The sequence below is a fragment of the Microcaecilia unicolor genome, chromosome 1 (assembly GCF_901765095.1).
Source record: "Microcaecilia unicolor chromosome 1, aMicUni1.1, whole genome shotgun sequence".
NCBI classification, from domain to species: domain Eukaryota; kingdom Metazoa; phylum Chordata; class Amphibia; order Gymnophiona; family Siphonopidae; genus Microcaecilia; species Microcaecilia unicolor.
Window position 1 is genome coordinate 631,356,307 of NC_044031.1, and position 24,740 is coordinate 631,381,046.

Here is a 24,740-nt window from a genome sequence, read left to right on the forward strand (position 1 = left end):
TTTGAGTTTCCTTGTCTCCTTTTGTCACTCCCGCCCTCTAGTTTAAATGTCTAGAAACACACTGTCTGAATTTGTCCCCAAGGATCTTTTCCTGTCACAGAAAGATGTAGCCTATCAAAGTACAGCCTGTTATTTTGCCACATATTACCCCATCCTCCTATGTAACTAAAACCTTCCTCTGTTTTATGTAGTTTTCCCTCTCCCTTCTCACATGTAGGAATTACTTCAGAGAAAGCTGCAGTTTGAACCAAAGACTTAGTCTCTCCCCAAGCTTCTGGATCTGTGCTCTGAGCTTACTATTGTTGGCCAGGCCATTTGTCCCCAGATGTGCCAAACCTCACTCAGTCCATGAGTTAACTGTATAGCTCAAAACTGAAAGGGGAAAAATATGGACCGAGTCAGTTTTGGAAGGGTGCTTTTCAATTATATAGATCATTTTATTTTTGGAGGTTGGGGGGGGGGGGGGCTGGAAGGAGTAGAACAAGCTGTATTTCAAGCCACTCAGGTTTTCAGTATATCCACAATCTTTCATGCCTATTATTGTGGATACCCTGAAAACAAACCTGGCTGGGAAGGTCTTGCTCTCTCTAGCTTACAACATGCATATAATTTTGAGACTTCAATTAAAAAAGAAAATACCAATATATATTTAGTGTTTTCCTTGCTGTGTACTTCATTGACTGAAATCCACTCTGAAAGTTACTGTAGTGAAGGGATAAAATATAAATGCTTACAATAAACCATACCCCAGCCCTGGGAACAACTCTTCAAATAAGCAAATATCTACCTGCATAGCAGGTGTGCAGGTACAATTTCATTAAAAAAAAAACATTTCTGTGGCTAACGCAGGTATTCCCTTATGCTTTTTGTGTAATTATAGCAGTCAAATTCTGCTTACTACTAAAAAAAAAAATCAAGCTGTAGGCATCATCCTTGCTTTTTACTCCTTCCCCGGTGAAATGTCTACAGCAGTGAATCATGAACCAGCCACCCCATTAATACTCCAGAGGTCAACACTGCTCAGATACACATACAACATACACCACTTTTAACATTTTTAATCCAAAAACTTAGCTTTTTTTTTACACTTGTTTAAAAAATTGAAAAATACAAAAATGTCTGGGCAAAAAATGAGAGAAGCAAGACTAAGACTGACAGAGGAAAGAGGAGAGATCATGGAGTAGGCAGGTTTATAACTTCAGCGTAAACTGTAAAGAGCTGCATTAATGGCCAATGTAATAAAACTCACCACTGTGTCAGCACACTTATACATTATAAATTGCAACCCCATTTAACACAATAGAGCTGGTGATACATAACTTACACTAAAATGTTTTATTACAGCCACCCATTTGTAATGCCCCGTTTGCAGTTAAATAATAATCCCCACAACTAGATAGCTGCTTCCTGTCAGACAGGTACCCGGAACCACAGGCCATAAAGCTGTTGACACAGGCAAGATTACCACTACATTCTATTTTCCTTTTAAGCACAGATGAGAGGCAGGAGATCCAGCAGGTTTCACAGGATCTTACCACTGCTAAACATGCCATCAACTAATAGTGAATAAACCTAAACCTTATTCTCATACAAGAGGCTTCTGAGCAATGCCCTGCAGCAATTCCAACTCAGCTCCCATCTGCTCCATTTAAAATCATTACACTATTTCTACTACTCAGCGTCAGTGTTCCATTTCATTGCTACTCTACAGTGACATTTGGAAGACAGAAAAACAGTTGAAATTAAACTAGTAGCAATTTTAAGCTGCTTGTTGATGAGCAGAGCAGCCACTCCTTCGTACACTGAGAGGCAAAATTACACGGCCTGTGGTTCCTGTCTTCAGGCTTCTGACCAGAACCGGGAATACTGCCCTCATTTGGGACCCATGCAGTCCACAATCCCGTTGCCTTTAATTCCATCAAAGAAGAAGAGGTTGTTGTGAGGTGGGTCTCTCTGTGATAAGGCCTGCAGAGGAAAAATTCAAGTGAGCCAAAAGAAGGGTAATATGGAGTATGGGGAGGATGTGGGGGACAAGGAAGACATTTCCAGGTCAACTTTTTTTTTTATTAAAACTGAACTAAATGATCAGACTGTCCCCCACTCTTTTTTCACTAGACAATTCTAAGATGGCGGGCAAGAGAGCAACATCTACCCTGCAAGCATTACAACAACCAAAAGTGTTAGTTTCCTTCCCTTGGATCTTACCACATCAGTCCAGATGAGCATGTTATGTTCCTCTGCCAGCAGAGGGGAACAGAACAAAATTCAAGCTGATTATTCTCCTGTAAAGCTGAAGCTGCTAGAAATTCCGTAAGTATACTCATATCAAAGTCCAAACCCAGACTATCACCAATTAGGTCTTTCAGAGACACGAATACTGAATACACCTTGAGAGAAGTACAAATAAAAACAAACAGCAAAGCGTTCTTCCTTTCACTGGAAGGACTGAGCACAGAATCATGACCTTCCTGGGTGGGTTCTAGGCTAATGTGGTAAATCAAGGAAAGGAAATAACAGTTAAAGTTTAAAAATTCTCCTTCCTCACTGCCATTACCAGAGCAACCTAGCAGAAGCAGACTGAGTGGCAGGAAGTCAAGGTGACTCTAGAACACATATACCAAAGGCAGTCTTCCCTGGCATGAGCATCCAATCTATGGTGCTTGGAGAATGCAGAGAAGATCACACCACTGCCCCCTGAGGAAAATGAATACACCCCACCCCAGAGAAGGCCTCAACCCTAAATGAATGAGCACACACGCCCTCAATCTACGCTGAAGCAATACTTCTTTCCATCTAGAAATTCTGACTGTGGATGCTGCTTCCCCCTTTCTTTGCTAGTAAACAGCACAAAATCCATTACGTTTTTGAAAGGGATTAGTGACCTTAAGTATGCTATGCACATGAGAGTCAAGGGCTTCGCTGTTCCACCACATATTATTTCCTCCAAAAGGCTAAAAAGAAATGGTCTGGTTCAGATGAGAAACTACTGTAGGTCAGATGGTTACTTTCTCCTCAGAAATTTGCCAAGTTGAGCAGACAGCTGTCAAGAACACGGTTTTGAGTAGCAAATCCTCAGCAGAGGTTGACTGGAGTACTTGAAAAGAGGAAGAGAGAAAAACTCCAATAACTAGCTTGAGATCCCATGGCAGGATTATTGGTAGAAAGTGAGGGACAGCATATTTGACCCCTCTGAGTAACAGTATCATCTCTGTGAGATGCCAGAGCATTTCCTTGAACTTCTCCCCTGTAAAAAATCAGTACATTCCTCCTCAACCCTCCAGACCGGTCAAGACGCTTGGGTTATGCTCGCCTACCAGCAGAGGGAGACTGAGAACACTAACTTCAAACTATGTACATATAACCTGTGCCTAGCATTCTGTCCTCAGTATTTTCTCAGTCTCAGCAGAGGGTAGACAGGCAACCTGTGCAGCTTGTCCGGTCTGGTAGGATTCAGAGATTGTTTTAGAAGTTTCTTGGATCTGTTTTTAGATTTCATCCCTGTGCCTGGAAGACTTAGTGTGCTGGGGGTTGGTGGGTCCGGTGAGGCCTGCCATTGTCCCCTTTGGGGTGTCACACCCGGGTGGCCGGGTCCCTCCCCCTAACTGGCTCTCCCGTTTGGGCAGCGTGTGCCTCGGCTGCAGTTCTGTGCTGCAGCCTTGAGTGCCTTATAGTTTAGCAGCAGCAGGGCTCAATTTCTGCAATAAAGTTTAAAAAAAAAAAAAAAAAAAGCTCTGTCAGAGCAAAGGCCCAGACGGTGTTGAGAGCTGAGTGAGCTGCACTCCGGGGTTCCGGAGTTGTTCAGCTGTTTTGGGGCGCTGCTACTGAAGGCTCCGGGTGATTGAGTTTTCGGGCTGTCAGCTGTTTGTTTGGCGCGCGATGTCGGGGAAGCCGCTCCGATGCAGGTCTTGTGCGCGCCGGGGGGTTGACGTGGTTGGCGGTTCCTGCCGTTTTTGCGGCGAACCGAAGTCTTCTTCCTCCGCTCCGCCGGTGCTAGCGGCGGAGGTAACCGCGTCGGGCCCTCCAGAACCGGCAGCGTCTCAGTGTGGCAGTGCGGCGGCGGTCCCGATTTTGGCGGGAACCGCCGCCATTTTGGAATCGGCGTCGCAAGGCCCGGAGTTGGTCGGAGGACCTTTGGGCAGTCAATTGTCAGGTTTTTCTGGGGGGGACGTTCCTGGGCGGATGGGTTTCCCGCCGGATTTCATCTGGAGTTTATTCCAGGCCTGGCAGGCAGGGCCGACGCGAGCGGAGCCCCCCTAGTCTGGGAACAGGGGGGGCTAGTGTGAAGAGACCACGTGTAGAGTGGTCGGAGGACTTGGACAGTTTTTCCCCTCCGGAGTCAGAGGGCAATTTTAGTCCTCTGGAGGAGGATGAGGGACCGTTGGCTGGTTGTGAGAAGGAGATGGCTGTGCCTGGGGAGGACCCTTCGGTAGTCCGCATTTTTCACAGGGATGAGTTGACGGAATTGATTGAACAGGTGTCGTCGACTCTCAAGTTTGAGGCGTCAGCTCCAGTGACAGCCGGGACGCAGGATCCATTGGTTAAGGGGATCCGGCAGGTTTCACGTACTTTTCCTATGAACGCGGATCTGAGGGAAATGATTACCCAGGAGTGGCGTTCGCCAGATGATCAGTGTAAGGTGGCTCGAGCCATGGCTAAGTTGTACCCGCTCCCGCAGGAGGATAGAGAATCCCTCCGGCCTCCGACCGTGGATGCCGTGGTGACGGCAGTGACTAAGGCTACGGCTATTCCTGTGGATGGGGGGGCCGCGTTGCGGGACCCGCAGGACAGGAAATTGGAGACGTTTCTCAAGCGGAGTTTTGATTTGTCCGCCTTGGCGCTGCAGGCGTCGGTTTGTGGAGGCCTGGTGGCCCGGGCGTGTTTTCGCTGGGCGGAGCGGCTGCTGGATAGCCCTTCGGCAGATAGGGCTTCTTTAGTTCAGGATTTGGCAAAGTTGGAGATGGGGTCGTCCTTCATGGCCGATGCGCTTTACGATTTGTTGCGGGCTTCGGCTAAGAACATGACCCTGGCAGTGGCAGCTCGTTGGGCCCTGTGGTTGCGGGGCTGGATGGCTGATGCTGCTTCTAAGGCAAAGCTGTGTTCGCTGCCGTTTAAAGGTTCTTTGCTGTTTGGGGAAGAGTTGGATAAGTTGGTGAGGGGTCTTGGTGATGCTAAGGTTCCTCGTCTTCCGGAGCTTCGCCCTAAGGCTGCTAGGGGGTCCGCGGTGCGCGGTAGGTTTCAGGAAGCTCGTCGTTATCGGCCTGACAGGTCCTCTGGGGGGACTAGAGGGGCGGTTTTTCCAAAGAACTCAGTCCTTTCGAGGTGGTCGCCGTGGAGGGCGCGGGTCCGCGTCGGGAGCGACCGGAGTGTCCCGTCCTTCGCAATGATGGTTTGGGGACCCATCCTCTGGTTCGCGTGGGGGCGCGTTTGCGCCTGTTTTACCAGAGGTGGGTCCAGATCACCTCAGATCAGTGGGTGCTGCAGATTGTGCGAGACGGCTACGCGTTAGAGTTCGACGGTCCCCTGCCCGATTTCTTTCTCGTGTCTCGTCATTCCAGGCGCAAGGCGAGGGCAGTGCGGGAGACTCTGGCGCGTCTGGTCGAGTTAGGAGCAGTGGTTCCGGTTCCGTCGAAAGAGCGAGGAACGGGTTGCTATTCCATTTATTTTGTGGTCCCCAAAAAGGAGGATGCCTTTCGGCCCATTTTAGACCTCAAGAGAGTCAATGCAGCTCTGAAGGTTCCTTCCTTTCGAATGGAGACGTTACGCTCGGTCATTGTAGCGGTTCAGGAAGGAGAGTTTCTAACGTCTTTAGACCTGACGGAGGCGTATTTGCACATTCCCTTATTAGAGGCACACCAGCGGTTTCTTCGTTTTGTGGTGTTGGGGAGGCATTTTCAGTTTTGTGCGCTTCCGTTCGGCCTGGCAACGGCGCCCCGCACGTTTTCCAAGGTCATGGTAGTGGTGGCGGCTGCGCTGCGTTTGCAGGGCATTTTGGTCCATCCGTATCTCGACGACTGGTTGATCCGAGCCAAATCAAAGTCAGATAGCGAGGATGTCACCGGCCGGGTGGTGTCTTTTCTGCAGTCGCTCGGATGGGTTGTCAACCTGGCCAAGAGTCACCTCGTTCCGTCGCAGTCTCTAGAATATTTGGGGGTACGCTTCGACACCAAGAAAGGCCGTGTGTTTTTGACAGCTCCCCGCATTTCCAAGCTGCAGTCTCAGATTCGGCACCTCCGAGCTCAGAGGGCGCCAGTGGCGCGGGAGTATCTTCAGGTGCTGGGTCTGATGGCGGCATCAATAGAGGTGGTGCCCTGGGCCAGGGCCCACATGAGACCATTGCAGGTAGCGTTGTTGTCTCGCTGGTCTCCTCAGTTTCAGAGTTTGGAGGAGAGGCTCTCACTGCCGGAGGTGGCTCGGTGCAGTCTTCGCTGGTGGCTCCACTCTCCGAATCTAGTGAAGGGCATGCCGTTGGACACTCCAGATTGGGTGGTGCTGACCACGGATGCGAGTCTGTCAGGATGGGGGGCTCATTGTCTGTGGCAGATAGCTCAAGGGCGTTGGACGTTGGAGGAGGCGAGTTGGTCCATCAATCGCCTGGAGACGCGAGCTATTCGGTTGGCTCTTCGGGCCTTTCAGAGTCTTCTGGACGGCAAGGCAGTCAGGGTTCTGTCAGACAATGCCACGGCCATCGCCTATGTAAATCGACAGGGGGGAACAAAGAGTCCCGGGTTAGCCGTGGAGGCGGCGGAGTTGCTGTCCTGGGCAGAAGTTCATCTGCAGAGTCTATCGGCGGGACACGTGGCAGAGGTGGACAACGTGAGTGCGGATTTTCTGAGCAGGCACACGTTGGATCCCGGAGAGTGGGCTCTCCATCCCTCCGTGTTCGAGCGGATAGTGTTGCAGTGGGGTCGGCCAGTGTTGGATCTTATGGCGTCGGCCGACAATGCGCAGGTCTCTTGGTTTTTCAGTCGTCGAAGGGACGCTCGAGCCGAGGGCATCGACACGTTGGTGCTTCCGTGGCCAACTCAGCAGTTGCTCTACGTGTTTCCGCCGTGGCCGCTGGTGGGTCGCGTGGTGCAGCGGATCGGTCGTCACTCGGGGTTAGTGGTTCTGATAGCGCCCAATTGGCCCCGGCGTCCGTGGTACGGAGATCTGATGCGGTTGCTGGTGCAGGATCCGATTCCCTTGGGGCCTCGGGTGCGACTGGTTCAGGGGCCGATAGAGATGGCAGATCCCTCTCCGTTCTTGCTTACGGCTTGGCTCTTGAGAGGCACCGGTTGAGACAGAAAGGTTTTTCGACCAGGGTGGTTGATACGATGTTGAGGTCTCGCAAGAGATCCACTTCTTTGGCGTATGTGCGGGTGTGGCGCATCTTCGAGAATTGGTGTCAAGAGCGGGATTATGTTCCTTTGCGTGCTTCGGTGGTGGAAGTTTTGGATTTTCTGCAGGATGGTTTGGAGAGGGGGCTGTCGCTCTCTTCCCTGAAAGTGCAGGTTTCGGCCTTGTCTTGTTTTCGAGGTAAAATTCGGGGAGTTTCCTTGGCGGCGTCTCCTGATGTGGGGCGGTTCCTGAAGGCGGTGAAGCTGATTCGGCCGCCTCGTCGTCCGGTGGTCCCGCCTTGGGATTTAAATTTGGTCCTGGAGGCGTTGGTGGCTCCTCCGTTTGAACCCTTGGCATCCATTACATGTAAGGATCTGACTTTGAAGGCGGTGTTTCTGGTGGCCATTTCTTCGGCGCGTAGGATTTCCGAGCTTCAGGCTCTGTCTTGCAGGGAGCCTTTTCTGTCTTTTGCTAAAGAGAAAGTGACTTTACGGACGGTTCCTTCCTTTGTGCCTAAGGTGGTGTCTGTTTTTCATGTCAACCAGGTGATTTCTTTGCCTGTGTTGGGGGATCGCGCTGGGGATCTTACGCAACGTCGGCTGGCTAAGTTGGATGTACGGCGCGTGTTACGGTCTTATTTGCGCAGAACGCAGGATTTTCGAGCATCGGATAGGTTGTTTGTGTTGTTTGGAGGTCCCAAAAAAGGGGCAGCAGCTTCCAAGGCTACTCTGGCTAGGTGGTTGAAGGAGACTATTGCGTCGGCGTACTTGTTGAAACGCCGGGCCGGGCCCTCGGTGCTTAAGGCTCATTCTACTAGAGGGGTAGCTACGTCTTGGGCGGAAAGTAGTTTTGTTCCTCCGCAGGATATTTGCAAGGCAGCGGCGTGGTCTTCCATCCATTCCTTTGTGAAGCATTACAGACTTGATGTTCAGGCAAAGGAGGATGCTCGGTTTGGAGCGGCGGTTTTGTCTTCTGCTTTTCAAGGATCCCACCCTTAAGTTTCTACTGCTTTGGTACTTCCCAAGCGTCTTGACCGGTCTGGAGGGTTGAGGAGGAAGGTGAAATTAGGCCTTACCTGCTAATTTTCTTTCCTCTAGACCCTCCAGACCGGTCAAGAGCCCGCCCTGTGGATTATCAGAAGTCTGTGGGTTATCAGAAGTGATTTTGAGCCATGTTCTGCTATGACTATTCTTTCAAGTTTAAGGTGGTCGGAGAGAATTTCTTTGACTATATGACTCTGCAGAGCGGGACGTTTTGATGTTCCGTCTGTGGAGGCACACTGTTGGTGTTTGACTAGGGGTTTTCCAGGTACAGGGGTTGTTGTTTGTTGTTTTCAGGTTTTTGGTTTCTGCTTTGCTAAGTGTATACTGAGGACAGAATGCTAGGCACAGGTTATATGTACATAGTTTGAAGTTAGTGTTCTCAGTCTCCCTCTGCTGGTAGGCGAGCATAACCCAAGCGTCTTGACCGGTCTGGAGGGTCTAGAGGAAAGAAAATTAGCAGGTAAGGCCTAATTTCACCATTAGCTGTATTCAAGTATAGATTAATCCCCTGTCCAAAATCCCTGAAGAAAGGGCAGGATAGAGGGCATAGGAGTCCTCAGAGGACAGACTCCTACAGACATCAAGCTTTCAAAGGTAATGTATGTTAGAATTTGCACAAATGAGACAGATGGTTTCTGGGCATTCAAATGAGATACCATCATCAATGCAGAGTATCCTCTCTTCTTGAGTCTAACCCTTTCAATAGCAGGACTGCAACAGAACAAAAACCAGTTACTCTAGGAGAACTAGAACCTAGTGAAGAAGGCCTCTGCTCTGAGAGACAGAGAGAATCTCCCACTTACCAAGGCTTTTCAAGTCAGCCTGGGGCAAATTAGAAGAACCAGGCACAACTTATCCACAGCTAACTCTCTGCCCCACTGGCACCATAGAGGAAAGATACAAAGAAGGATGTCAACTGGCCAAGGCTTGACTAACATATCTATACCCTTGGCTCCTAATTCCTTTCTTCTGCTGGAGGTCTACATCTTGGAATTTAGTAAGGTGGCAGTGAAATCCACCTGGGACTTGCCGTATTTACACATTATCCTGGCAAATGCTTCATCTAAAAACCTTCCATTCTTCCCACTCTAGGGCACTTCCGCTCAAGAACTCTACCTGGACATAATCTATGTCCAATACAATCTTCCCAAGCCAAGAGAACAGCTGCCTCCTACATCAGATGAGGTATCCTAGTGCCTCTGTATAAGCTACAGCAGTACCCAATAGAATAGAGACCTTCTTTCCCTGAACTAAGGGCTGAAAAAGACGAGAGACAGTTATATAGCCCTATCTCCAGATAATTTGTCTCCAAGCTTGTTTTAGACAATGTGCTCCTCAAAAAAAAAAAAAAAAAAAAAAAAAGATAGTAATGATCCACACGTTACAACAAGTTTCAAGTTTAATATAGGGGCATTCTATTCTGCCTATCAAACAGGCATCCGAGTGGCTTACAATCTAGAAAGAGAGAACAGGAAGTAGGAAAAGAATATACCAGGCTCGCAACAATATGGAAAAGGAGGATCTATAATATCAGCAAGAAAAGTAGGGAAGGGAAAACACAATAGGTAGCGCAGTATCCGGTGCACTAACGACATCTCAGCGATCAGCCATAGGCATCTACAAAGAGGAAGGATAATGGATCTCGCAAAAAGAGGGGGCAACGATTCGATTGTAATGCAAGGCACGCAGGGTCCTAGAGGAACAAAAAGGAGTCAGAAGGCAGGAGAGGACTCACCAGCAAAGCAGACTTTGTATACCTAGACTAGGAGTTTATAAGTGAGCCGATGAGAAAGTGGCAGCCAGTGGACATCTTTCAGAAGAGGAGCAATATGAACGTATTTCTTATGTCAAGTAAACAACTTGATGACTATGTTTAGAATAAGTTGTAGAAGTCTAAGCTCTTTCATTTTGATTCTCATGTACAGAGCACTACAGTAGTCAAGCTGGGAAATGACTAAAGAGTGAACTAAAATGTTCAATGCAGAAGAATAAAGAAAAGGGCGAATAGAACGAATCAGTCTAGGCTTGTAAAATGAGCGCTGTATCACTGAGGATATCAAGGAGAGGAGGGAGGCAAATGAAACAGTTATAAATAAGGACACCCAGGATTCTGATGTTACTGACTAGTGGAACAGGCACGGAGCCTAAGACAACGGGGGCAGCTAGTACTTTGTTAGCACAGGTAGTGAACAGAACTGCCCATGATTTATCGGGATTTGGGAATCTGGAGCCAAGATATAACTTTAGTAAGTTTTTGAGTAAGAGAACTCATCTGCAAGGGATGATCAATAGGGTCAACAATACTGAGAACCTGTATATCATCAGTATAAACAAACAGTCTAAGGACTGAAGAAGTGTCAGTAATGGTGACAAGAAGATATCAAAAAGAGCAGGAGAGAGAATTGACCCTTGAGGTACACCAGCAACCAGAGAGAACGGCATGGAGGCAGAATCAGGGAGATGAACAGTGTAGGAATGATCTGAGAGGTAAGAAGTGAAACAGCCAAGAGCGGTACGCCTCTCAGAAGACTGCATTTGGTACCCAGTCAAAATAGCCCTGACAAAAAAAAGCTCCCAACAGCCACTGTCAAAACAGCCTGCCCACAATATAGCCCCTGACAAATTACCCCCCCCCCCCCCCCCCCGACAAAACAGCCTGATCAGACTGCCCAGAATATGGCCTCTGACAAAGTAACCCGAACAGTACCAGACAGGGGGAGAACTTACCTTGTGGAACACTGCATTTTTTTTCCTAATAATCTTACCTTGCTAAACTGGTTAAGGTTGGCAAGACTACAAAAATGATGACAATATTGTTTTGTTTTGTTTTCTTTAATTAGCATGTTGATGGAAGAATAGTTTCCTTAAACAGCAGAACAGATCATGAATACCAGTTGGTAGATATAGAATTTTGTTTATTTATATGCGCTTTATACAATGCAATGCTGGTAGGAGCCTTTATCAGTGAAGATTTCACTTGTAGTTTATCATCTTTTTTTGTGGTGTGTTATTTTTTTTCTAGGGGGCAATTTTGTCTAGGGCTATTTTGTTCTGGACCATTTTATGAAGGGCTATTTTGTTAAGGGCTGTTTAGACAAGGGCTGTTTTGTTACAAGGCTGTTTTGTCAGGGCTACTATGTCAGGGTGCCCAAAAACACAGAAACATAATTTTTTTAGGAATATTAGAAGCATGAAACCAGCAAAAGAATCAGTTGGACCACTAGATGACCGACGGATAAAAGGGGCAATCAGGGAAGACAAGGCCATAGTGGAGAGATTTAATGAATTCTTTGCTTCAGTCTTCACCGAGGAAGATGTGGGACAGATACTGGTGCCAGAAATGGTATTCAATGCTGATGAGTCAGAGAAACTGAAACAAATCTCTGTAAGCATGGAAGATGTAATGGAGCAATTTCACAAATTGAAGAGTAGCAAATTGCCTGGACCAGATGGTACACATACTAGAGTACTGATAGAATAGAAAAATGAACTTGCAGAGCTATTCTTAGCAAGATGCAATTCATCTTCAAAATCAAGCATGGTACTGGAAGACTAGAGGATGACCAGTGTAATACCAATTTTTAAAAAGGGTTCCAGAGGTAACCCAAGAAATTATAGACCAGTGAGCCTGACGGAGTCGGGAAAATGTTAGAAACTATTATAAAGAACAAAATTACAGAGCATATACATAAGCAAGGATTAATGAGACAAAGCTAACAGAGTTAGTCAGGGGGAATCTTGCCTCACCAATTTACTACATTTCTTTAAAGTGGTGAATAAGCTTGTGGATAAAGGTGAGCCGGTCAATATTGTGTATTTGGATTTTAAAAAGGCATTTGACAAAGTACCTCATGAAAGATTTTTGAGGAAATTAGAAAATCATGGGATGAGGAGGTATTGTGGATTAAAAACTGGTTAAAAGAGAGAAAACAGGGTAGGATTAAATGGTCCACATTCTCAATGGGAAAGGGTAGATAGTGGGGTTCCCCAGGGGTTTGTGCTGGGACTGCTGCTTTTTAACATATTTATAAATGATCTACAGATGGGAATAACTAGTGAGATAATTAAATTTGCTGATGACACAAAGTTATTCAAAGTTGTTAAATCACAAGAGGATTGAGAAAAATTGCAAGAGGACCTTAAAAGACTGGGAGACTGGGCATCCAAATGGCAAATGACTTAATGTAATGGGAAAAAGGAACCCAAACTATAGTTACGTGATGAAAGGTTTCACATTAGGCGTCCCCGCCCAGGAAAAGGATGTAGGTGTCATCCCTCTGAAGATGGTGTAGTAGAAGGGAATGGTCAATCATGTTGAAAACAGCGGTCAATAGAAAAGAGGATAACAGATTTAGCTTGACTTAGGTGACAGATAATGCAGGTGGTGAGATGTGGCCAAAAGCCAATTTGATTAGAATGTAGAGCATGAGTTTGGTCAATGAATTTGAGCAGTTGCTTACCGTGTGTTGATGGACCTGAAGCTCTATAGTTCCAGTGATCAACGATTAGCAAAATAATTCAGTGTATTTAAAAACTTTAGATTACACTGACTTTGGTCTGAACAACATGCTAAGGCAACTTTCCTTTGAGGAAAATTGAACAAAACTGAAGACATCACTGACTGATGATTGTGAGATAAAGGAACTTGAACAGAATGATGTATTAGAGGAAGGCATAACAATCGAGCATAATCACTGAGAGAAAAGTAAAGAATATTACAGGAGACTAAAACAGATATTGAAGAGTGCATTAACATAACGAAATAAGATACAAGCCAGTAAACAGCTTGCAATTCCCTCGCTCTCTTCCAGAGGAGGGTGGGCACAGGAAGAAGGAAAGAGACGTCGGTGAAGGCAGAAGCGATCGCAGCTGTTCCATCCCGTGCAGCGCCTTCACACACAGGTGAGAGGTGCTGCGCCGGCCATTAAGGCGGAGGGGGAGTGGCGGCGAAGCAGTGGTGGGAGAAGGAGAAGAGAGAGACAGGAAGGGAGGGGGGCCCATCACTGCAAAAGTTTGATTTTTATTTTCATACAGGGAGAAGCGGGGAACAGCAGCGACCTCGGGGGGGGGGGGGGGGGGGGGGGGCAAGGCTGTCCATACAGGACGCTCCTGATGAGCGCCTTGCCCCCTCCCGATCCTTTTTTGATTTTTGTTTAGATTTTATGCAGGGGAAAGCGTGTTTGTGTTTTTTTATCTCACTTTTGTTTTTAAACATGCCAGCTTGCGTTTTTATGGAGCGGGGAAAGCGGGGAGATGACAGCTCTGGCCTTTACGACTGCTCTGACCATACATTAAATTTGTTGCGGTAAATGACTCAGTGTAATTGTCGGTATTGTTAGTCCATCCCGAATTGTCCACATTAGTTACTCGTTTGTATTCCGTTTTCGTTAGCTGCTTGCTTCGTCGGAAAAAGGCCTTTAATGCATGCAACGGTTAGGAATTTCTTCGTTAAAAGGGTTGTTAGAGGGTCGTTAAGGTTTAGTGCATCTGGGCCTTGGTCTTAGTATTCCATGTCCTTGGATGTGCTCTGTAATTTTGTTTTTAATAATAGCCTCTACCATTTTCCCCGGCACCGACATCAGACTCACCGGTCTATAATTTCCCGGATCTCCCGGGAACCTTTTTTTTAAAAAATCGGCGTTACATTGGCCACCCTCCAATCTTCCGGTACCACGCTGGATTTTAAGGATAAATTGCATATCACTAACAGTAGCTCCGCAAGCTCATTTTTCAGTTCTATCAGTACTCTAGGATGAATACCATCCGGTCCAGGAGATTTGATACTCTTCAGTTTGCTGAACTGCCCCATTATGTCCTCCAGGTTTACTGTGAAGTCGGTAAGTTTCTCCGACTCGTCCGCTTGAAATACCATTTCCGACACCGGTATCCCACCCTATGAATAAATCTTTAAATTCTACACATAAGGAGGCAGAACAGCAGTCAAGCCACCATGTGACTAAGAACGCGCATTGCCACATCTCCTCTGCATAGGACTCAGTGTCTGATTCAGACTTTCTCTCTTGCTGGCAAGTAAAAGGGGGATTCCCTGCAATCTCAAACAGGTCTTCAGGATATCCGGGATGAGCTCCAGAGAATAGATATTTGAGCATATTGACAATGTTAGTGCAAATCTCGGGGAGCTGGGTGGCCGCGTGGAAGATTTGGAGACAAAGATGGAGGAACACGCAGATGATCTTGCCACCTCTCAGATGCGACCATCTCAACTGGATATCCATTATGAAGAACTCTTGTATAAAACTTGATCTTGAAAATAGAGGCTGCAGAAAGAATCTATGCTTCTGAGTGGTCCCAGAGGTTTGGCAAGAGCACATCATTCACTTGGGAGGCCTCAAGAGAATAGGCCCAGGGATATCACTGCTCATTCTGTGAAGTTTGCAGATAAAGAGCTCATCTTGACTAAGGCACACAATATAAGCAGCCCAGATTGCAGTGTACCAAGATTTATCCAGTTACATGCTGATGCAACAGCACAGTGAAACTGGCGCTGGAGTTGCTGATTAAAATGAATTACCATTGGGCATTCCCATTTTCACTGTATTTAGCGATTGCAGATAAAATACATCATACCCATACTCTTGTTGATACTTGGAACATATTGCATGTGGCCGGTTTGACATCTACACTGCAGCCCCCAAGTACTGTGGTACCTGCAACTAAAGTGAAACTACAACGTTGGCAGCAGGTCCCCGGAGGACATAAACGGCAGTTCCATAGTAGCCAGCAGGATGCGGTGGCTTGAACTGAGTACCAGGACTCTGACAGTTTGACTTCTGTTTGCTCTGTTGCTGTTTTTTTTATTACTCTTTAAAGAAGAGATTGAGATTTTGTGATCTTAGTGGAGAGGGATATTTTATTCGTTTTCATCAGCAATGTATGCATGAGGGAGGGGGGGGGGTGTTTTCAGCATGGGGAGTCAGGACCTCCACTGCATTCTGTTGTTCCTTGGTCTTTATTGGCCTGGAACTGGAATATGTTGTGTGACTGGGGATGGGGAGGAGAGATGGGGGGATGGCGGTGGGGGTGGAATTTTGAATATACTATTTGTATGAGGACTGGAGGGTGGCCAATGTGACGCCAATTTTTTTTAAAAGGGTTCCAGTGGTGATCCGAGTAATTACAGACCAGTAAGCCTGACTTCAGTGCCAGGCAAAATAGTGGAAATTATTATGAAGAATAAAATTATAGAACACATAGAAAAACATGGTTTAATGGGACAGAGTCAACATGGATCCTGCTATTGGAGGTCTTGCCTCAATCTGCTTCATTTCTTTGAAGGCGTGAATAAACATGGACAAAGGTGAGCCAGTTGATGTAGCATATTTAGATTTTCAAAAAGCTTTTGACAAAGTTCCTCATGAAAGACTCCTAAGGAAATTAAAGAGTCATGGCATAGGGGCAATGTTCTGTTGTGGATTAGGAATTGGTTATTGAACAGAAAACAGAAGGTAGGATTAAATGGCCATTTTCTCAGTGGAGGAGGGTGAAAAGTATTGCCTCAGGCATCTGTACTGGGACCGGTGCTATTTAACATATTTATAAATGACATGGAAATCGGAACAAGTGAGGTGATTAAATCTGCAAATGACAACAAATCTGCAGACGACACAAAACTATTCAAAGCTGCCAAAACGCATGCAGATTGTGAAGAATTGGAGGTAAACCTTAGGAAACTGGAAGACTGGGCATCCAAATGGCAGATGAAATTTAATGTAGACAAATGCAAAGTGATGAACATTGGGAAGAATAATCTGAATCATAGTTATCTAATGCTAGGATCCACTTTAGGAGTCAGCAATCAAGAAAAAGACCTAGGTGTCATTGTAGACAATACGCTGAAATCTTCTGCCGAGTGTGGGCAGCGGCCAAAAAAGCAAACAGGATGCTAAGAATTATTAGGAGAGGGATGCAAAATAATTATCGTATTCAATTCTGGTCACCTTATCTCAAAAAAGATATAGTGGAATTAGAAAAGGTTCAAAGAAGAGCAACCAAAATGATAGAGGGGAAGGAACTGCTCCCGTATGAGGAAAGGCTAAAGAGGTTAGGGCTCTTCAGCTTGGAAAAGAGACGGCTCAGGGGAGATGTAACTGAGGTCTACAAAATCCTGAGTGGTGTGGAACAGGTGGAGGTGAATTGGTTTCTCTGTCATTCAAAAAGTACAAAGACCAGGGCATGCTCAATGAAATTACATGGAAATACATTTTAAAACAAATTGGAGGAAATCTTTTTTCACTCAAAGAATAGTTAAGCTCTGGAACTCGTTGCCGGAGGATGTGGTAATGGCGGTTAGCATTTCTGGGTTTTAAAAAAAGTATGGACAAATTCCCGGAGGAAAGTCCATAGTCTGCTGTTGAGACAGACATGGGATGCCACTGCTTGCCCTGGGACTGGTAGCATGGACTGCTGCTACTAATTGGGTTTCTGCCAGGGACTTGCAACCTGGATTGGCCACTGTTGGAAGCAGTATACTGGGCTAGATGGACCACTGATCTGAACCAGTATGGCTATTAGAACATAAGATCTCTCATGGTTTGGTGGTTTAGCTACATTGAAAATGAATGTTCTGCCACACCTGATATACTTATTTCAGGTGCTACCCCTTAAGCTATCAAGAATATTTTTTATCCGATCTTCAGAAATGGATTAGATTTATTTGGTACAAAAGGCCCCGCCTTCCTCGATCATTTCTTTACAAAGATAAGACGCTGAGGAGCCTTGTAGTCCCTAGCTTACTTTGGCACTACCGGGCTACTCAGGCCCTTGCTGCGGTTAAGTGGTTCCAGGATCAACCTCAAATTATGGTTCAGTTGAAAAAAAACATGAAGCCATCTTCTGTGGCTCCCTTGTAAACAAAGGAATTTAGGCTTGGGTGCTTGCCCCATAGTTGACACTACTTTTTCTTATTGGGATTCTCTCTTTTCCAAATTTGTGTCCCCCTTATTGCACCATTCCCCGATTACGGGCAATCCTTTGTTTCTTCCAAAGGTGGGAGTGGCCTGCCTATCCCTAGGGACAACTTTTTGAAGAGGATACTTTGATCCCTTTCCCTAGCCTTCTGAAAGATTATCAGCTTTCCACACACAATAGTTATGCTTAAACTCAACTGAAACACTTCTTGTCCACACCCTCTATTAGAAGGTTTTGCGGGAGCCAGTCCTTTTTGGAGGACTCCCAAAAGGCAAGACTCTAGAGATACTGAAGGTTTTATTACATATCTTTAGAAATATCAGTGTAAAAATGCCAGACTTTATAACTTGCATAGAGTAAACTGGGAGAGGAAGCGCTATTCAAGAAGACGACTGGAAAAAGTTTTAACAAAAGTTTCTTTGGCTGTTTCAGTAAAGGAAAATGCTATAAAATGTTTTTATTTTATAGGTAGTACCTTACTCCTGCCCGACTTTGCCATATGTTTCCAGGGGCTTCTCCATATTGTTGGAGGGGCTGTGATGCTATTGGTACTATTTGGTGGACTTGTGTAAAAGCACAGGCATATTGGAGATCTGTCCAAGGCACACCTGCACCCAATACAGCAAGGATAGCTTTGGCTGAAAATGGGAAGCAAAGTTCTGTTCCTTCATTGGTAAAATAATTACTAAGCTGGGGTACTTTTGTGATTTGAAACGTTTGCTAGCCCTTAAGCACCATACTCTTCCCAAGTGGGAAAAGACTTGGTAACCATTCCTATTGAATTGCCCATCTTAACTGCTTATATTGAGGGGGAAGGGGAGATTTTTCTCTTGATGTCTCTCTCATCACTGGCTGTTAGTGCTCGTAGGGGAATGGAGGATTATATAGGAGAGGAAGGGGGTGTTATTTGTTACTGTAAATAATTAGAAGTTACTGTATGCTTTTTCTCATTATTCAACCAAATTTATTTGTATTCCCAACCTCATCTCATTTGACTTTTTGGTTCTCTCAGCACTTGTGTGTCTTTATTACATTGGACTACTTCACTATGTCCTTGTTTGTTGATTTATTTGGTGCTTAATAAAAATGTCTATAAAACAAGTAAAAAGAAATAGATTATACCTATAGAGCTATTGTCATAGCCCTTCAGGCTTACTTAAAAGCATCATCAGAACCAAATATGCAAAAGGTGTTGAAATAGGAATGTAAACACCCAGAATTTGTCTTCATCATTAAACTTGAACAAACATTGCGGCGAGTAGAAGGAATGAGTAAGAGTCGACCAGTATAAAGAAGCAACAGAATTTGCAAAAGAGAAAAAAACCTTCAAAAAATTAGATCAGCAAATGAGGAAAAATAAGTGGCAAATGCAGTACAATGGGAAATAATGTATTGCTCCAGGAATCATTTGTTGATCAAAACCAGACATATGAAACAGACCCATCTGCTAGATGGGGTAAAATAAATCAACCTTCTTCTCAAAGAACTGAGCCATGTTTTTTAGCATGGGATCCTTCCAGTCTGTAGTGATATTTCCTGATACAACCATGGTCTTTGCAATTTCTTCAGAAATTCTCAATGATCACAACATCCATAAACAAAGGTGAGTAAGTGTCCTAGACAAAGAGCTTGTTTGAATAGTCAAAATTGCTAAAAAGCAGAAAAACAACATTAGGCAAAGATACTGTCCCACACTATTCTGGCAAAAGATGATCTCTGGAAATCTCACTTAGCAAGGCAAAACATTTGTGCAGAAATATGCAAACGCTTTGCTCCCACATAACCAATGCCCTGCCCTCAGATCTCCCCTATCCTAGATGCCTCCCATTGGGCTGAAAGAGACAGAAGCAATCCCATCACTCCTGCCCTGCTGACATTTAGCACTCCTTTGTGTAAGCATGGCATAGGAGGAGCCAAGGGCCAGGCAGTGTCATGGGTGATGAGAGCAACTGGGGTCTGCTGCTGCCTATTTCAGCCCCAAGGAGGCATTCAAGTTATGTGGGTGCTGTTGGCAACATGAAGGTTTTGAGGGGGTTTTCATCTTTCCCTCCGCATCATAGGGAGGGTGAAGGTGTCTAGTGTATGCCTTGTAAGCAGCAGTGACTTTATGGTACATTAAAAAAGAACAGATGAAGAAGGATGGAGGAGGACTTTTACCTTTACAATTTCCTGTGCTAGCACACCCCCAACCACAGCACAAACAGGAGCCATTTCTGAAAAGCAGAAGCTATTAAAAAACAAAAAAAATAATAAATAAAGGAGAGAGAGAAAGAAAAAGAGAGAAAACATTTATTGTTAAGGAACATTATTCTGGAGAAAGTTCAGCTTCATTTTTCATAGTGTTATTTCAAACAATGACTTGTGGGCATGGGAAAGAACTCTGCTTTGGACCATTTAGTGGAAGATACTACACTCAGTCTAGACCTGGCCAAAAATCATTAAAGCAGCCCCAGTTCGTCTTCAAAACGCTAGTGTCCGCCTTGCACTGTTTTAATGTGTCTAGCTTATTCTGAAGTCATCTATTAAACAAATTATGGCCACACCCAATTCAAAAATCTTTTCCTTCTGTCCCACAGTTCATGTGTGTCCGTATGCGTTATCCAAAACCTGAACATAAAAACCACCATACTAGGTCAGAGCAAAGTTCCATCAAGCCCAGTATCCCATTTCACAAATTCCTGGTATACCCCCCGGGATAAGAAGTGGTCTTCTCCAAGTTTACTTTTCTGCTTATGGACTTTTCTTCCAGAAACCTTTTGTAATCTCTCCACCGAGAGATGAACTCAGACTTACTTTATTACCTTTTTTATGTAGTCATGTGCGCCGAGTTACCTCAGTCTGGAGTCCAACTCTTAGAAGAAAGGTGATACAAAAAGAAAATACTCCACCCTTTAAGATGGAATCGGGTGAAAATATGTATGTTTGTTGATTGGGTGATGAAATGCTTACAGAATCAAGAGATATTACAAATTTTTCATCACACAAAGGTAACGTTAAAATACTAATGTGACATTTATTGCACTTATAATTTAAAAGTATTTCTAATTAAAAAGTTTTAAAATTATTAAATATACAATAAATAGGTTAAAACACTTTGGATCCAGTTTTAGTGTCTACAATTCTAATTATTTCCTTCTCTTTACACGTAATCAGTCAGCAACAACATTCAGGTAAGTATTGTATATGGAAAATATACAATACTAAAGAACTTTTAAATTTAAAGTTCCAATAAATTACTTCTAAATAACTTTTTTTTCTCTTTCTTTCTCCTACAGAGTGTATAAAAGTTAAGTGTATTTATTAAACTCTCCTCAAAATATGTTCAAGAACCATTTCATTCCTCTAACCTTCTTTGTTAAGATTCAAGTTCTGTATGGATTTCAGGAAAAGTTTTTATTTTGGTGTTTAAATGTCCTAATGTCATTTAATTTACTTTTCTTGTTTACTTATTTGTTCTTCAGGCTCTCTTGCTATTCATTTTTCATCTGTCTTGGATGACTTGAAGTTGATCTTCACCCTAATATCCTAGCTGCAAATTAAAATAAAAGGAAAGAGACTTCCTCCCTTCAGTGTGTGTGCCTCCTGTTATGTGCCTGCCTGTCACAGGATACCTGTACTGAGCTTTCCTAATAAAACAAAATTCCCTTAAAATGGGAAAAAAATTTGTCTGAATGTCCTCACTAAAACTTTTATTTTACATTCCCTCACTCCAACTACAGATCATTCTTTAGTTTCTTCCGTCTTCTTCTTCAGAATATCACACATTCACTCACTCTTTTTAAAACAATCACTATAAAGTAACACCAATTTCTTTAAATTCAAGACACAAGACCCTTGGTTTGTCTTCACACCCAAATTAAACTAAAAAGGTCTTTATGCTTTAAATTTAATTTACAGAGAATCTCATTTAATATGGAGATATTCCTTTCTGAATTTTTATTACCAGAAGAAAATTGTAAAGTCAAGAACAGGTTTTTTTTTTAATCACTTTCTGATCTGAAAATTCTTTAGTAATTAAGACAAAATTTATATATTATTGCCAGTGACAATTTCCTTTTGTCACAGATTAAAATTTACCTTTGAAATAACTTTTAGTTTGAACTGAAGCCAACAGAACTCCCCTCAGAGTTCAATTTTTCATTTAAATGCTCTGGAAAATATACATTTTTTTCTCTCACACACTTCTGACAGCTTATATCTTTATTTTCAGGCAAAACTACTTCAAATTTTTATTCACTAATTCTTTTTCAAACCATAGAGAGTCAGACACTCTTCAGTGCTTCTGTCTTCTTCAAAACTGTCGCTCTCCCAAAAGCTGTTTCTGCACAGGTTCCCTTAGTGACTTGTGCAGTCAATCAGAGCACTGCTTACAATCACACAGCACTTCCTAACATTCCAACCTGTATTTTATATTAAAAATAAACCTTTAAACTCTCATTTTTGAATTCTAATAGCACAATTCAGGTCAGAGCCATGGCCTAACACTGACCATGTAAAAATCTGCATTAAACCCCCAAATACTCAAATTAGAACTTTATTAAAAACAGACCAATTTGCATAGAAACAGAGTCAAAATGAAGCCAAAGCAAACATCTACATGCTTCCCACACCTGAATTCTTTATATTAAAACTTTGCACACACTTCAATTTAGATTGCAGATATCAGTGCAGGTCTCTGTTAACCTCACTGTGCTTGCACAAATTTTCGCACCGTTTCAGGGTCACTGGAGTCGCCAGAGAGTCCACAAGAGTCCCCTCTCCTTCTCCTTGCAACCACTGGGCTTACTTTAATTAAAAGTGTGTCACTTGCATGTGCGTTCGCGCATTCATGATTGCGTATAATTTTTAAAATGCAGCCACAAATCAAGACCCTTTCCGGGTCACAACATGCTCCCCATTTTTATATAATTAAATAAAATTGGTGGTGCAGTGGTCCCAAGGCACTCTGATACCTCCGGAACCATCAGCACAATTTTTCAACCATGCTCAAGTCCGGGAAATCTCCCAATGGCCCAAACCAGACCACACCCCCAGGATGGCCTGAAACCTCATGTGTCATCTAGACAGGATCTTAGATAGTGCTGGGAAGGAGCCAGCTGTTTTGGCACATGTGGGTACCAGTGACATAGGAAAATGTGGGAGGCAGGATCTGGAAGCCAAACTTAGGCTCTTAGGTATAAAGCTGGTCCAGATCCTATAGGGTCACATTTTAAGAGATGCTCCCCGTTCCACGCACAGGACCCAAAAGGCAGGCAGCGCTCCGAAGTCTCAATGCGTGATTGAGAAGCTGGTGCAGGGATGAGAGATTCAGATTTGTTAGGAACTGGGTGACATTCTGGGAAAGGGGGAGACAGTTCCAAAGGGATGGGCTCCACCTTAACTGGGATGGAACCAGGCTGCTGGTGCTAACTTTTAAAAAGGAGATACAGCAGCTTTTAAACTAGAATGGGGGGGAAAGCCAACAGTCGCCCAGGAGCGTATGGTTCGGTGTGGAATATCCTTGAAGGATACTATTGAAAGAGGACATCTAGGGAATCCTAGTACAGAGGTTTCAACAATGATTAAACTAACCCAGGTGTGCTTGGAGAGGAGGAGTAGCCTAGTAGTTATTGCAGTGGACTCTGATCCTGGGGAATTGAGTTCAATTCCCACTGCAGCTCCTTGTGACTCTGGGCAAGTCACTTAACCCTCCATTGCCCATGAATTATGTAAACCGCTTTGAATGTAGTTGCAAAAACCTCAGAAAGGCAGTTTATCAAGTTCCATTTCCCTTAATGAGAGAGCAGGATAAAGGATGCACATTATCCCCTTCAACTTCTCAGCAGCTTGTAGATCAATGGAAAAAAACACAATTTGAAGTGCCTGTATACAAATTCTAGAAGCCTAAAAAATAAGATGGGAGATTTAGAGTATATAGCACTAAATGATGAGGTAGATATAATAGGCATCTCAGAGACTTGGTGGAAAGAGGACAATGGGACACCCTGTTAACAGGGTACAAATTGTATCACAATGAAAGAGAGGATCAAATTGGAGGGGGGAGGGGTTGTACTATATGTTAAAGAGGGAATTGAATCAAATAAAATAAACATTCCACCTGACACAGATAGCAGTGTGGAATCATTATGGATAGAAATTCCATGTGTGAAGGGAAGGAGTATTCTTGTAGACCTGTACTACCATCCGCCGGGACAGAACGAATAGACGGATGGAGAACTATTTACAGAGATTAGGAAAGCTGGCAACTTGGGCAATGCTATAATAATGAGTGATTTGCAATGACCCCAATATTGACTGGATAAATATTACATCAGGAAGTGCCAGGGAGATAAAATGTCTAGATGTAATAAACAACTGCTTCTTGAAGCTGCAGGTCCAGAAATTGATGAGAGGGGGAGCCATTTTGGATCTGGTCCTTGGTGGCATGAATTCATAATGCGAGAGGTGGCAGTGTTCAGTCCCCTGGGAAACAGTGATGATAACATCATCAAGTCTGAGCTACTATCTGGGATGAACCCGCAAAAGAAATCTACTGTAGCTGAATTTAATTTTCAAAAGGGCAACTATAATAAAATGAAGAAAATGGCTAAAAAGAAACTAAAAGGATTGGCTGCAAAGGTTAGGACACTAAATCAGGCGTGGACGTTATTCAAAAATACCACCTTGGAAGCCCAGTCTAGATGCATCCCAGGGACGACTTCCCTATGAGGAAAGGCTAAAGCGGCTAGGGCTCTTCAGCTTGGGGAAAAGGCGGCTGAGTGGAGATATGATAGAGGTCTATAAAATAATGAGTGGAGTTGAACGGGTAATGGGTAAATGTGAAGCGTCTGTTTACACTTTCCAAAAATACTAGGACTAGGGGACATGTGATGAAGCTACAATGTAGTAAAGTTAAAACAAATTGGAGAAAATGTTTCTTCACTCAACGTGTAATTAAGCTCTAGAATTTATTGCCAGAGAACGTGGTAAAGGCGGTTAGCTTAGCAGAGTTTAAAAAAGGTTTGGACGGCTTCCTAAAGGAAAAGTCCATAGACCATTATTAAATGGCCTTGGGGAAAATCCACTATTTCTGAGATAAGCAGTATAGAATGTTCTGAACTTTTTGGGATCTTGCCAGGTATTTGTGACCTGGATTGGCCACTGTTGGAAACAGGATGCTGGGCTTGATGGGCCTTTGGTCTTCCCAGTATGGCAATACTTATGTACTTATATTTGCAAAGGTGGAAAGAAGAGAAAAAAAAAAAAGTCAGCCAGCATGGTTAAAAGGTGAAGTAAAAGAGGCCATTAGAGCCAAAAGAACAGAAAAAGGACCCAAACGAAGAAAATAAGCAGCATAAGCACTGGCAAGTCAAATGCAAAGCATTAATAAAGGCGGCTAAAAGAGAATCTGAAGAGAAACTTGCTTGAAGATTGGAGGGTGGCCAATGTGATGCTGATTTTTAAAAAGGGTTC

At 44.2% G+C, this 24,740-nt stretch overlaps 1 protein-coding gene across 1 annotated transcript in view; it reads right to left on the minus strand.

Annotated features, from left to right (window-relative positions):
• Window positions 1–1,059: 1,059 nt before the first annotated feature.
• Window positions 1,060–24,740, minus strand: part of LOC115481656 (SUMO-activating enzyme subunit 1-like) — a 108,559-nt gene continuing 84,878 nt past the window's right edge. Inside the window, exons 7-8 of the mRNA XM_030220980.1 lie at window positions 19,446–19,515; window positions 1,060–1,965 (exon numbers count right to left, since the gene is read on the minus strand). Coding sequence (XP_030076840.1) covers window positions 1,873–1,965; window positions 19,446–19,515 — 163 coding nt within the window. The 3' untranslated portion in view covers window positions 1,060–1,872. The remainder of the gene's footprint in view (window positions 1,966–19,445; window positions 19,516–24,740) is intronic.